General features: G+C 41.3%; 1 protein-coding gene across 10 annotated transcripts in view; it reads left to right on the forward strand.

Moving 5' to 3' along the window:
* The window catches only part of FAM184A (family with sequence similarity 184 member A), a 115776-nt gene that overhangs the window by 46626 nt on the left and 54184 nt on the right, over nucleotides 1-14966 (forward strand). For 6 of the 10 annotated variants that reach the window (XR_016234517.1, XM_089333712.1, XM_008263437.5 and 3 more), the window contains 3 exons: nucleotides 2119-2300; nucleotides 5047-5244; nucleotides 11714-11836. Coding sequence is in view for 9 of the 10 variants with exons in the window: in XM_089333712.1 (XP_089189838.1) it covers nucleotides 2119-2300; nucleotides 5047-5244; nucleotides 11714-11836 (503 nt within the window). In the remaining variant the exon portion in view is untranslated. Of the gene's footprint in view, nucleotides 1-2118; nucleotides 2301-5046; nucleotides 5245-11713; nucleotides 12010-14966 lie in introns of those variants that run through there. The other 4 variants (XM_089333713.1, XM_089333716.1, XM_089333718.1 and 1 more) reach the window with 3 other exon arrangements.

The following is a 14966-nucleotide window of genomic DNA, read 5'->3' on the forward strand; positions in this document are numbered from 1 at the left end:
GACAGTAAATGTGTTCAAGGACTTGAGCTTTAAACTAATTAATCATAAGATAAGCAGATGATATTTTTGTTTTTAGGAATATACTTTTATATATTAAAGTTAACATGTAAAACCACAGTAATCAGTCACTAAAAGAAAAATGAATTTAAAAAGGAAGAAATTCTGTCATTTGTGACAAAATGGATGCCATTGGAGAATATTATACTAAAGTGAAATAAACCAAAGGTAGAAAAACAAGTACCACATGTTCTCCCTTATAAATGGAATAAAAAACAATTGAACTCACAGAAGCAAGAGGATATAATGGTGGTTACCAGAGACTAGGGAGGTGTAGAGGGAATCAGAAGATAAAAACTCAAAGGATGCAAAGCCCAGATAAGATGGGAGTTGTAGGTGTGATTAAAAAAGAAAGACAAGGCCGGCGCCGCGGCTCACTAGGCTAATCCTCCGCCTTGCGGCGCCGGCACACCGGGTTCTAGTCCCGGTCGGGGCGCCGGATTCTGTCCCGGTTGCCCCTCTTCCAGGCCAGCTCTCTGCTGTGGCCAGGGAGTGCAGTGGAGGATGGCCCAGGTGCTTGGGCCCTGCACCCCATGGGAGACCAGGAAAAGCACCTGGCTCCTGGCTCCTGGCTCCTGCCATCGGATCAGCGCGGTGCGCCGGCCGCAGCACGCCGGCCGGGGCGGCCATTGGAGGGTGAACCAACGGCAAAGGAAGACCTTTCTCTCTGTCTCTCTCTCTCACTGTCCACTCTGCCTGTCAAAAAAAAAAAAAAAAAAAAAAAAAAAAAGAAAGACAAAAAAAAGCCTGTGTTGTCCAGCTAGGTGAGTGTGGCTGATAGTTGAGGACAGTACGCTTGAGTGTCAGCTGGAAGGGTGGATCTCACCATGAGATACATCAGATATTTGTGGTGAGGAATGAGTTGCTTGGCTTGATTCGTACATTGCACTCATATATCATAATGTGACTTTGTACTCCATACATATAAAGTTATATTTTTGTCAATGTGCAATTTAAAAAAGAAAAAAAGGAAATAAAAATGAAATAAAGGGGGTTTCTCCTTTGAAAACATGCATTTTGAGGGATTTCACTGTATATAAGATATAGCACCTCATTCCATTGGGCTTGATGAAGCTATTTTAAAGTTGAATTTGCTACTCTGAAGTGGTGGAGGAGGTGGGTGCCTGTGTCAGTCTGGAGTTGTGTTTTGTCTGGGTGTTCAGTGGGCCAGCAGAGCTGTGTGAGCTGGTTCTTTGAGGACCTTATCTGATTTTGCTTGACTCCTCAGTGAATCCCAGATCACCCTTCCCTTAAGGTGGGGGCTTTTAATATCCCTTAGCGCACATCAGAATCACTTACAGAGCTTGTGAAACCACAGGCGCTGGATCCTATCCCCCGCATTCTGGGGTGGATGTGACGTGTATTGTGTTTCTGACAAGAGTTTCCAGAGGATGTTGGTGCTGGCACTTTGAGAGCCACTGCCCCAAACCATGCTTTCTGTGGGACCCTTTCTCACACATTTCTGCTATGTCTCCTCATTTTCTGACACCTTCCCCACCCCTGTGGTTTCTTGTCATTTATTTTCTCATAACCTTGCTGTCCTTCTCTGTTTTTTATCTAGTCTCTTGTCTAAAGCAAATTCACATTCAACGAAATCAGTGTCTGCTATCTTTGTTCCCTGCATACATACTTCTTCTTCTTTATGTCAGAATTTGAAAAAAAAAAAAAAAGGAGAGATTAGAGCAGAGCAAAGTTCTCCTTTTGGCTCCACAGCATTAGTCAGTACATCCTCTCTTACCTTATGTTATTTCCAGTGGACTTTTGTGTGAATCCCCTGGGGATTTGCTTCTATTCATTTGTGTAGCCTTCAGTCTGCACAGAACAAAACAAGTGTAATGGTACCAGGTATTGGCACAGCATCAATGATGTGAAAATAGATTTTCTAATTTAAATTAATCTAGCTAGTAAGAAGTTTTCCCATGGCAAATATGGGTTCTTGTGAAAATGGGTACTTGTGGGCAATTTATTTTACTTAGAGATAAAGTACAATTGTGCATGCAAATGTAAGCTGTTTTGCATCACAGATATTCTAACTGAAGAAATTTTCTTGTGGGGGCAAAGGTCACATTGGAATGCTTCAAGCAACTCAAATGACCCAGGAGGTAACAATTAAAGATTTAGAATCAGAAAAATCAAGAGCCAATGAGAGATTATCTCAACTAGAAGAGGAAAGAGCTTTTTTGCAGAACAAAACTCAAAGTCTGGATGAAGAGCAAAAGCAGCAGATTCTGGAACTGGAGAAGGTAAGGAATGATGTTTCATCTTCCCCAAAAAGAGAAGGAAGAGCAGTGCCATTTCCATATTTCAGATTTGATGTATTGGTGTGTTTACCCTTACTCTAAGGTAACAATACATTTCTTATAGCTGGTTTTTTTGAGCAATAATCAGTGTACAGTTAGACTACTCCATATTGCATGTATGTGCAAAATATGTGGGTAATAATCTATGATTAAAAACTTAATTTCAACCTTTTCCAAATCAGAAATTCAATAAACTGCTAATCCAATGAAATGTACATTTATGGTCAAATGTGTTTTCCTATAAATGAAATATACCTTGCACATTTCTATAAAACTGAAAAAGATATCAAACCTCAGCTTTCAAAATTTATAGGCCAATGCACTGAATTTCAGGATTAAGCAAATAAGACATTGTTGTACTATAATTGATGAAGATTAATTCCAGTTCTTCAGATCCTCACAATACCAAGTAGGAGCCCTCTTTGCTCAAGAGTTCAGCATAGAAAAAGCATCTGCCCATCTTCTGTCTCTACTGCCCTGCAATATCTGCCTCACCCTAGCCCCCAGTGTTGTCCTAGTTACTGGACATGATGGCTCTTATTTTCTGACCTGCCCACCATGCACTGATTCCCAGCATCTCCCTTCTCCTAGGTTTCAGGTTCTCTCATGTGTCCCCTTTTTAGCCTTGGTCTTGCAGTCTTATTTGTGATTTCCCTTCCTCCATCTGTTTCCTTCCATTGGTGTTCCCAGGATTTTCCTCTCATTCCATACACTCATCCATCCCAGTAATGTCAGCTGTTCCCTCTTCAGTGATAGGTCCTGAATCGCTGGATACTGATCAGATATTCCCCATGAACTTGACACCTATCCATCTCACTTTCCACCAAATACCTTCATTGTGATTTTGCACACACATAAAGTCAGCATGCCCAGAACTTTTCTCCCTGCAAAAGTACTGTATTTCTTTTACTCCTTATTTCAACCCATTATATCACAGTCTACCTAGTTTTGCCAGTGTTCTAAGCCCTTAGTATATTTTTATTCCATTCCCTTCCTCCCATGCCCATTCACAGGTGCTAGGTTTAGGCACCTGTCGTTGTTTCTGTGGCATATGGTCACAACCTCCTAAACTGCTCCCCCTACATTCAGTGAGTTTACTAGCCTGCTACCAAGTGATTGTTTTTAAAACCATGTCACTTACTTATATTTTAATTATTTTTCATTCCCTTCAAAATAAGGTCCAAAAACCTTAATAGAAAAGATCCCTTCTCATCATTTGACTCCTGCCCATCTCTCACCGTCTCTCTCCTATATTCTGTCCTCTGTATCCCTAAACTTCAGCACCTGGTTAGCTACCTCTCACTTTTCAAAGTGCTGGAAGACTATAGAAATGGTTAACATTGGACTCAGTTTTGACATTTTCTCATCCTTAGTTTCCTCCTTATGTGAGAATTAAATGAGAGGACAAGTCATCACCAGCTCAGATGTCTTCTCTTTTCTTCTTCTTCTTCTTCTTTTTTTTTTTTTTTGACAGGCAGAGTTAGAGAGACAGAGAGAAAGGTCTTCCTTCCGTTGGTTCACCCCCCAAATGGCCACTACGGCTGGAGGGCTGTGCCGATCAGAAGCCAGGAGCCAGGTGCTTCTTCCTGGTCTCCCATGCAGGCACAGGGGCCCAAGCACTTGGGCCATCCTCCACTGCCTTCCCGGGCCACAGCAGAGAGCTAGACTGGAAAAGGAGCAACCGGGACAGAATCCGGCGCCCCAACCGGGACTAGAACCTGGGGTGCTGGCGCCGCAGGCAGAGGATTAGCCAAGTGAGCCATGGCACCAGCCTTCTATTCTCTTCTGAAAAGCCTTCCCTGACCCTGGTTTCCTCACTCCCTCCATTCCTCCTTCCCAGCTCTCACTCCTTATAGGTTAGGGCCTTCTCCTGTATATTCTCACAACTTGTGATTCAAACCCCTGGCATAGAACCTATAAAACCATATTACCACTGTCTTTTAAAGGTTTTTTTTTTTTTTTTTTTTTTTTTTTTTTACTAGACTGTGATTGCTTTAAAAGATAGGTAATTGGCACTCAAAATTGTGTTGAATAACAGTTTGAGTGGGTTAATTAGTAAGCCATTGACACACAGGAAACATTTTTCTCTTCAGCTTGCAGATGAACAAACTCACTTTTGTTCTGATCTAATAATGATGTATTTTATCTGTTGGTTTAAAATTTTTGATTTTGGGGGCCAGCATTATAGCACAATGGATTAAGCTGCCACTTGAAAAACTGGCATTCCTATATCAGAGCACTGCTTGGAGTCCTGAATACTCTACTTCCCATCCAGCTTCCTGCTCATGTGCCTGGGAAGGCAGCAAAAAATGGCCCAAGTCATGGGGTCCCTGCCATGTGGGAGACCTGGATTGAGTGCTTGGCTCCTGGCTTTGTCTTAGCTGTGGCATCTATTTGGGGAGTAAACCAGTAGGTAGAAGATTGATCTCTCTCTCTCTCTCTCTCTCCCCTTCTTTGTTGCTTGGCCTTTCAAATAAATAAATAAATTATTAAAATAAAATAAAATATAATTTTTGGTTTTGCCTATTCCCTTGTATTGCTTTCTGAACACACCATTTACTTATTCTCATATTTTATAGTCCAGTTCCCAGCACTCAATTTGAGTTTGCATATTTATAGGATATTCAGAAATACTAATTGCAGTAATGAAAAAAGCAGGTGCCAATTATTGATCTTGTTTTAATTTTAGAAAGTAAATGAAGCAAAAAGAACTCAGCAAGAGTATTATGAAATGGAACTTAAAAACCTGCAAAATAGGTTGGAAGGCGAGGTGACTCAATTAAATGAGGCCCATTCTAAGACTTTGGAAGAATTAGCTTGGAAGCACCATATGGCAATTGAGGCTGTCCACAGTAATGCAATTAGGGATAAGAAAAAACTGCAAATGGTGAGTAAAAATTCAACTTACCACTGCTTTGTAAATTAATGGGATTTCTGCAATGGTCCAGTGTGACCTATAATGAAGTATAATGATTGAGTTAATTTTGATGGCTGCTATCTTGCAACTATTCTTTAAATCGTGATTTAGAGAGTAAAATACCCCAAAGTTCTTGACATGAGATGTAGTCTGGTGAGCTGATTGGAGCCACTGCCATTTGGTATAAGCTGTGATAGAAATACACTTTGATCTTAAGCTCTCTTTGTGAGACAGCCAAATAAGTGTGCTCTTCAGGAAGCCTGAACTAGTTGAATACATCATCTGTTGTGGACAGTTACCTTCTCTTATGTTTTTTTGCTTGTTTTCCTTCTCAAATAATCGGCTCGCTAATAGCAATACATGACAGACAGTACTGTGTAGTTGAAGGAGCGAAGAGATGGCAGACCTGGGCCTTTCACTAAGCTCTTTGCTTTCCAGCCCCTAGAGCTCTGCTGAGGCTCCCCATCTGCCAGGAAGATTTGCTCCATCTTAGCGTGTTCCTGTGAGGGTTAGTTGGGAACAAGTGCTGTGTTCCCAGGCATGCACAATCATATGGTGATAAATAAATGTTGGGGATTGCCATCTCCTACTGTGTGCCGCACACTCCAGTAATGTTTTGCATATATTATATCATTCAGTCCTCAGAACCCTGCTACTGGTTTGATTGCTCTACCCATGTGCTGAAGAGGGCCGTGCTTAGGTGCACAAAGCTAGTGAAAAGCAGCCTTAAATTCAGTTCTCAGTCCGTGCAAGCTGCAAGGCATTTAAACACCACATCACGTAGGCATTTATTAATGATGGTTGTTGTATGTTTCACATAATAACACTTTGCAGTTTACAAAGAGCTTTCTTATTATATTTCTTAATACTTCAGGCTTAGAGATTAGTATCATTATTATGTGGATGGTGACATAGGTTTAATAACCCAGATGATTTGCTCAGAATCACAGTTCTATTAAGTGGAAGAGACAGGATGTAAGTTGAGACCTTCTGCCTCATTATTTCTTCTTCTGATGGGACTAGTTGGAAAAAAATACTTAAAACTAAATTTACTTAATTTAAAATCAAAATAAAACTTCCTGTTTGTTACTAATTTCTAAACTTACAGTTGAATGTTTATGTAACCAGAGGCAAAATTTAATGACATAATTTCTCAAGATTGTGATTGTAGTTTTCTCTGTGTCAGCTCGTTATTCTAGGACCAATTTTTTTTAAGTTTTCAGCTTTTTATTCAGTGAGAAAAATGCATAGGAGAGTGAGAGCCCTATCTAAAAGAGAGGGAAATCTTGATTTTATACTGAGAACCAGGAGCCAGCCATGCGGTGGAGCATGTAGGCCAGGAAGCATGGGGCAAGTGACACTCTGAAGGCTCAGGAGCAGCAAGCTGGTCCAGGGGAGAAGGAAAAAGAGCCAAAAGGGGGCCAAAAAAAGGGCAAAAAAGACTTGGACCACTGTGTCCAAGGCCTTTAATCCACTTCCAAAGGGGAGTGGTTAATTAGTCTGATTGGCCAGTAGGCTCACAGATGTGGCCAGGTAGGGGCATGGGATCACACAGGGGCATGGTGAAGGCATGGCCTTCCAGCTCACAAACCTGATCAGTTTTATCCTGTATGCCTGCCTACATTATACCCCCTTCAGAGACTCCATTCCCTTAATCCCAAGGGATGATGAAGGGTGTAGAATCATCATATATTCTATAGCTGTTTCCTGCTTATGAGGGGTGTAGTGCAAGCCCCGCCTGTCCTGGGTCTGGAAGTCTCTGCCTATCTCATCTAACAAATTTGCTTTGTGAGCTAGAACAGTCTCAGTCACCACCAGTGTCTGAGTCCCCTGTGTGGTCAGTTATTGCCAGAAGTCAAGTCCTGAAACATATAAGTTTGTTAATTAGTAAAGGGAAACCTGGAACAAAACCAGTTTTAAGTGGAGCGCTCCTTAAGATGAAAAGAATGTATCTTACAGACTCCCAGATAGTGGGTGGTGATTGGTTACCCTTATGTTGATTATAAGACCCATTTAGCTTGAGCATAGAGAATTATCACAGAAGAACCCATTAGGAGTTTTATTATCGGAAACAGTTCCCAGAGAGAATCCAAAGAGGCAGGCTCAGCATGTCTGTCTTAAGGTGCAGCAGTCTTGATGGGACGAAGTCAAAGGCTTTACTTATCCTTTTTGTTTTGAAGAGGTACTTAAGGTGTCCAATTGGCCTACAGGAATAGTCAGGTGTGTCTTTTGAGTTCACCTGTGAAGACTTAAACGGTAGAAGTTTAATCCTAATTTCACTGAGGTAGTCGTGCTCAATAGCACCTGGTAAGGTCCCTGCCATTTAAGCTTCAACTGATCTGAAGAGGATCTTTCTATTTTGCTGTTTCCTGAAATCTCCTCAGCAGTCTTTTTAGTCGTCTTGATGCTTTTAACCATTCTATACTCTGTATCTGACCTTATGTTAAAGCATAGGAATTTCACAGAGACATGGATCCAAGAGTTCACGTTTGAGGCACTTAATAAACTTTAAAGAAATACCTAAAAATATAGGCAACGGGTTTGTCACTTAGACATAACTAAAACTTATGATGCCTAAGAATATCACACACTATGGGGCTGGCGCTATGGCTCACTTGGTTAATCCTCTGCCTGCGGTGCTGGCATCCCATATGGGCACTGGCTTCTAATCCCAGCTGCTCCTCTTCCAGTCCAGCTCTCTGCTGTGGCCCGGGAGTGCAGTGGAGGATGGCCCAAGTGCTTGGGCCCTGCACCTGCATTGGAGACCAGGAGGAAGCACCTGGCTCCTGGCTTCGGATTGGCATAGTGCCGGCTGTAGTGGCCATTTGGGGGGTGAACCAATCAAGAAGACCTTTCTCTGTCTCTCTCTCACTGTCTAACTCTACCTGTCAAATAACTAAAAAAAATAAATAAATAAAAAAAATCACACACTAGAACAAAGTAAATCTTTGGGATCAAGTTTTACCATTAATGCTAATACTGTAACTCTTTGAGGACGGGGTCCTGCATGGGAGGTTAGTACACAGTGACTCCTGTTGTTAATCTAACAATTAACATTCTTACGCATGATGTCAGTGATCACTTGAGGCTCTTGACATGAGCTGCTTAGGCTATGGAAGCCCTTTGAGTCCACAAACTCTGTCTGTATTTAGACAAGACCATAAGCAAAGTGGAAGTTCTCTCCTCCCTTCAGAGAAACGTACATCCTTCTTTGATGACCACTTCTTTCCACTGGGGTTTCACTCAGGGAGGTCCTCCTTATAGGTACAGTTTTTGCATGAATGTTCTGGCTTTCCATGCCTGAAATGCTCCTGTGGGCTTTTTAGGCAGACCAGAATGCCTTTAGGGCTGACTCAGGTCACTGAGTGCTACTTAAAGTAATTGCCATTCTATGAGTCTGCTGTATGGATTCCATCCCATGTTGGAGCATTCACTCTTCTATAATTTTATTATTAGCAGTAAACACTTAATCCTATTGACATGATCATTTTAAAACTTAATCTGTTACCATTATCAGCTAGCCCAGGGGGAATAGGGATCCCATGACAAGTTTTAAAGTGAACCCTTATAAGTAAGTCTGTAGGAATGCATGCAGGGCTATAAAGCTTTTATAGTTTCTCTGTAGTACCTGAAAAGATAAAACAGACCCAGCTCTTCACAAGCTTAATTATTCTTAAGCACTTGACATGGATACATTGCATTAGTTATAATTCCTTAAGCATATGACTTGGATGTATGGTATTAGTTACAATTCTGACCCCTTAGAGTCTCTATTTGTGTACCAAATGGGGTGCAGGACCAATCTTACAACTTTAATTGCATGGTGCATGTACATGTTTACAGACTCAAGATGCATGTATCCACCTTTCAAGGTGTTTTGTAGAGAACTATTGAATGGTAGCTGCTACTTCTGTAAACTCTTTCCTAGCTATTTTTAATTATTATTTTTCATTTTTACATCTTTTTTCCACGTTGGCTGCCTTCTTTTTACTGGCATATTTAAAGTGCATTTTTGTTCTGCCTTTGCCTTTCTTTATTCCTCTATATTTTAAATGCTAGAATCAAGGCATCTTTTATCAGTCGTTATTGCCTCATCACTCCTAATCCTCCATTCATCTCATTAAATTTTAATTTTCAAGCAAGATAAAAACCTGCTTTAAGCCACTTAAATGTATTAAAATCTTTCTTCAAAGCATCGTTGTCAAAAGGCAGGTGACATGAAATGTCTCGTGTGTGGACATATTCAGAATCTCTATGACAGCATTACCATATCTTTCTCTTTCAGTAAGACAACTTGTTTATAAATTGCTGCTTCATTCCTGTCTAACCTGTTTAGCTCATGTCTGAGCTTAAGCTGAAACCAGTCTTTATCCAGAACAGTCTTTCTGTAACATCAGATTTGACTTCAGAGAACATTTAGCTGAAGATGGCTTACATGTACTTTATTATTTATCAATCACACTGTATTTCCCATCCTAACTCTATCACCCACCCCATCCAAAAGCTGATATGCAGAGAACCTGTGCAAAAGAATTAATATAGAAGTAAACAAAGACTCATGGTGCCTAAACTGTTAATGCAAACAATGTGGTTTATGAGGCACACCTGCTTTCTTCCTGGGAGTCTGGAATTTTGGTACCAGGAAGAAAATACAATTAAAAACAACAACAACAACAACAACAACAACAACAACAAAAACCTGGGTACTAAGTGTCTCATGAGCTCTCCTGGCAGATAGCATTCCATGGGAGCTGTCATACTTGCTGGAAGAATTAAGCATGTCCTGTGTGCAAGGGCTCTCAGGGCTTGGGCCTGATGCCCTGCAGACTGCCCCAAATGCACTTTTCCTTTGCTGATTGTGCTTTGTATCTTTTTTGCTGGAATAAGTCACAGACACAAGTGTGATTATACACTGAGTCCTGTGAGTCCTAGCAAGTCAGGAAGGTTGGGTTTGTCTCAGGGTCCCCTGACACCGGACTGTATTGTTACTATTCCCACCGTACACTATGGGAATATTGAACTGCTTAGAACCTGCTGAGCTCCCTTGGTACCCACATGGTGTTTGGTGTGGACCTTTTCCTCTTCCAAGAGTGCTGCGCTCTCCTCCTGCTCCACCACCTTGTCTTTTTGGTGCGCTCCTTCAAACCATACCTAGGAATCGCTTTCTCTCTGAAGGTTTCCCCACCAAGCTAGACATTATTAATTCTTCATTATACTTCTGTACTCCATATATATGCCTAATCTTAGCTAATATTCTTTTATTATTTGGTACCATGAATTTATTACAGGGAGGCATATTTCTTGTTGCCTTAGTATCTCATGAATGAGTTAGCTTGTCTAGAAAATTGTAACTGGTCTTCAGTAAGGATCAGTTTTACAAGTTTAGCTCTTCAGATGCCTTAGCTTTATACTTAGTAGTTCTCTACTAGGTTCTAGTACTAGACCACTGAGTTCTAGAAATGATAGTACATTTTTCTATTTACATAGATATAAAGGAACTCTGAGGAGATAGACTTTTTTCTTTATCTCATCAAATTATCATTTGTATCACATTTCTATCTTTTAACTAAAACTTGTTCTAGACAAGTAATATATTCTCTCCACTTAAATAATTATCTGGCTATCTCATAAGATATTCAGAATGATAGACTCTAAAATGTTGAAATTAAATGAGCTACTATTAGCTCTGATATTATTAATTAATTACAGCCATGATGAAGTACAATGCAGCAAAATATAAAACAGGGCTGGAGATGTGGCATAGTGGGTAAGCTGCTGCCTGTGATGCTGGTATCCCATATGGGTGCCAGTTTGAGTCCCAGCTACTTCACTTCTGATCCAGCTCCCTGCTAATGCACCTGGGAAAGCAGTGGAAGATAGCTAAATACTTGGGCCCTGTCACCCATGTGGGAGACCTAGATAGAGTTCTGGGCTCCTAGCTTCGGCCTGGTCCAGCCCCAGCCATTATTGCTAAGAGGGGAATAAGCCAGCAGATTGAAGATATCTCTGTCTCTTTTTTTCTCTCTCTCTCTTTCACTCTGCCTTTCAAATAAATAAGTGTCTTCTTAAAAAAATAAAACAGAATAGGGGCCAGTACTGTAGCATAGAGGGTAAAGCCACTGCCTACAGTGCTGGCATCCCATATGGGCACAGGTTCAAGTCCTAGATGCTCCACTTCCAATTCAGCTCCCTGATATGGCCTAGGAAAGCAGTGGAAGATGGCTCAAGTCCTTGGGCTCTGCACCTGCATGGGATACCTGGAAGAAGCTCCTGGCTTCTGATAAGCACAGCTCCAGTTGTTGTGGCCATCTGGGGAAGTGAACCAATGGATAAATAAATAAATAAATCTTTAAAAAAAACAGAATAGTCTTTTTCTTGGAACCTTCAAAGTATATAATATGTGCAATTTTGTTAATTTTTAAAAATTTCTCTTTCTAAGGAATTGGAAGAACAATATAAAAAGGAGAAACTACATCTAGAAGAGGATAGAAATCAGCTTCAACTTGAGCTAGAAAACCTGAAGGAAGTTCTGGAAGACAAGCTGAGTACAGCCAACCAAGAGGCAAGGATTCTTATGCCCTTCACCAGTATTATATGGATTAATGACAGTCACTTACTCCGAAGGCGTTGTGTACATGACCGAGCCCCTCAGGGAAAGCAGCACATCTGGAGTGAAAAAATAAAAACCCTGAATTGATGCCAAATTTTTCATAATATTTTATTATGTGCCACCAGGTAAAAACGTGCTGCCAAAAGCATTCAGCCTCTTGTCAACCCAGATGCTTCACAAGTTCTAGACAGTGATATCTAAATTACTCTTCAATTCTTGTGGAAGTCGCAGTGTTCAGCCTGGAAAGGGAGAGGTTGAGAAAGTCATGTAATAGGAATGTTATAAGCCTTTGAAAAGTTGTGCATAACAAATGTAAAAACATTTCTAAAGTTATATTATCTGTTCCTTCACTTTCTCTTCCCTGGTTGAGGCCGTGCCCTCAGGTGGCCTCTGCCGTCTGCTCCGCCTTCCTGTCCAGTTCGTGCTTGTTGCGTGTTGTGCCTCACACAGAGTTCTTGCCTCCAGACTTTGTCTCGTCGGCTGTTCCTCCCTCACCAGCCAGTAGCCTCTAACTCCTGCTTCTGCACACAGAGTCCGCCCCCAAACACACACATGCCCTGACAGCCTGACAGTCTGTCCTCTACGTTCTTTTGTGGTTTGAAACACTTATCCAAAGGAAGGCCCAGCGCTGCACTGGGAGTGATGGAGCGGGGCAGGATTGTGATTGGTGTCAGCCCAGCTTCTGGTCTGGTATCTGAGATAATCCTGCACAGGCTTCACAGCCACACGCCTCTCTCGCAGCACCTGCCTCCTGTCCTTAGCACATCCTGCTCTCAATTAAAAGGCCTTTTTGTGACCATCTGTGTTGCTCAGGCAGGCCCCTCAGGGTTCTTCCTGGGGTTCCTCTCTCAGTTCCAAACGTTTATCTAATCAGTTCTCTAACCCAGATACTGTCATCTCACTGAGAAGGCTTTTAGTAAATATGGAACTTGTTTTCCTTCTGGCTACATCGTTGTTTATTTTTCAGTAGCCTGGTGATACTTTGGTGCCACTTGAGAGTGGCTCCCCAAAAATTTCTGCGGCTCATCCCTCCGTCTGCGCCTGCCTTTCCTTAGTCTGGGCTGTCTGTTTCCTTGTCCTGCGTTGCTGACTAGGATCTTAAAGATAGCACTTTTTATTATTATATTCTTGCTCTTCACCCTAAGGATCTCAGCATTTCACAGTTAATTATGACTCTTCTCTAGAGTTCTACTTTGTAAAAGCCCTTTTTAATCCTAGGAGATTGCCAAATTAGAAAATACAAAACAAAACAAAAAATGAGTGGATGTTGATTTTTCTGCATCTATTAATATATGTTTTCTGTAGTTTGTTGATGTGGTGCCTTATATTAAGGAGATTTTTTATATTACAGATAGCCCTTTGGCCTAGTAGTTAAAATGACTGCGTCCTATATCACAGTGCCTTCTTCTGGCTCCTGACTCCAGCTTTCTTTCTTTTTCTTTTCTTTTCTTTTTTTTTTTTTTTTTTAAATTTCTTTCTTTTATTTGAGTGTTACAGACAGAGAAGCAGAGACAGGTCTTCCATCCACTGGTTCACTCCCCAAATAGCTGCAATGGCAGGAGCTGGGCTGATCCAAAGCCAGGAACCAGGAGCTTCTTCCAGGTCTCCCCTGAAGGTGCAGGGTCCCAAGCACTTGGGCCATCTACTGTTTTCCCAGGTACATTAGCAGGAAGCTGGATTGGAAGAGGAGAGCGAGACATGAACCAGATCCCATCTGTACCGGCTCCACAGGAAGATGCTTAGTGCTGGCCCGTCCAGCTTCTTGCTAATGCAGACCTGAGAGACATAGTGATGTCACAGATAACCAGATCCCTGCCACCCACATGGAAGACCTGGACTGAGTTCCCAGATCCCTGCATTGGTCCCAGCCAGGGACTATAGAGGACATTTGGGGAGGGAACCAGCAGATGGGGTGGTCCATACTCTCTCTCTCACTCTTAGTCTCACTTTTCCTCTGTCTATACCTCTCAATTTTTTTTTATTAAATTCTATTTGAATTTCTAAGATAATTCCTCGTTAGTCATGATAATGTTAGATTCAATTTGCTAATACTGGGTTTAGAATTTGGAGACCTGGGTTCAAGAAAGAGTGCTTTGTTTTTTTCCTTTTTCATACTATTCCATTTCTGGTTTAAAACCAACCTCATACTAGCTTAATAAAATTAAATAGGCTGTGTTCTCTCCTTTGTTGTCTGGAAGAGTTGTGTGAGATTGAGATTACTTTTTTTTTTAACTTTGATTTAATGAATATAAATTTCCAAAGTACAGCTTATGCATTACAATGGTTCCCCCCCATAACTTCCCTCCCACCCCCAACCCTCCCCTTTCCTGCTCCCTCTCCCCTTCCATTCACATCAAGATTCATTTTCAATTCTATTTATATACAGAAGATCAGTTTAGCATATATTAAGTAAAGATTTCAACAGTTTGCACCCACATAGAAACACAAAGTGAAAAATACTGTTTGAGTACTAGTTATAGCATTAAATCACAATGTACAGCACATTAAGGACAGAGATCCTACATGAAGAGTAAGTTCACAGTGACTCCTATTGTTGACTTAACAATTTGACACTCTTGTTTATGGCATCAGTAATCACCCTAGGCTCTTGTCCTGAGTTGCCAAGGCTATGGAAGCCTTTTGAGTTCACCGACTCTGATCATATTTAGACAAGGTCTTAGTCAAAGTGGAAGTTCTCTCCTCCCTTCAGAGAAAGGTACCACCTTCTTTGATGACCTGTTCTTTCCACTGGGATCTCACTTGCGGAGATCTTTCATTTAGGTGTTTGTTTTGTTTTGTTTTGTTTTGTTTTTGCCAGAGTGTCTTGGTTTTCCATGCCTGAAATACTCTTATGGGCTTTTCAGCCGGATCTGCATGCCTTACGGGCTGATTCTGAGGCCAGAGTGCTGTTTAGGACATCTGCCCATTCTATGAGTCTGCTGTGTATCTCACTTCCCATGTTGGATCGTTCTCTCCCTTTTTTATTCTATCGGTTAGTATTAGCAGACACTAGTCTTGTTTATGTGATCCCTTTGGCTCTTAGTCCTATCAGTATGATCAATTGTGAACAGAAATTTATCAC

The sequence above is a fragment of the Oryctolagus cuniculus genome, chromosome 5 (assembly GCF_051225735.1).
Source record: "Oryctolagus cuniculus isolate XC-2025 breed Fujian yellow rabbit chromosome 5, ASM5122573v1, whole genome shotgun sequence".
NCBI lineage: Eukaryota > Metazoa > Chordata > Mammalia > Lagomorpha > Leporidae > Oryctolagus > Oryctolagus cuniculus.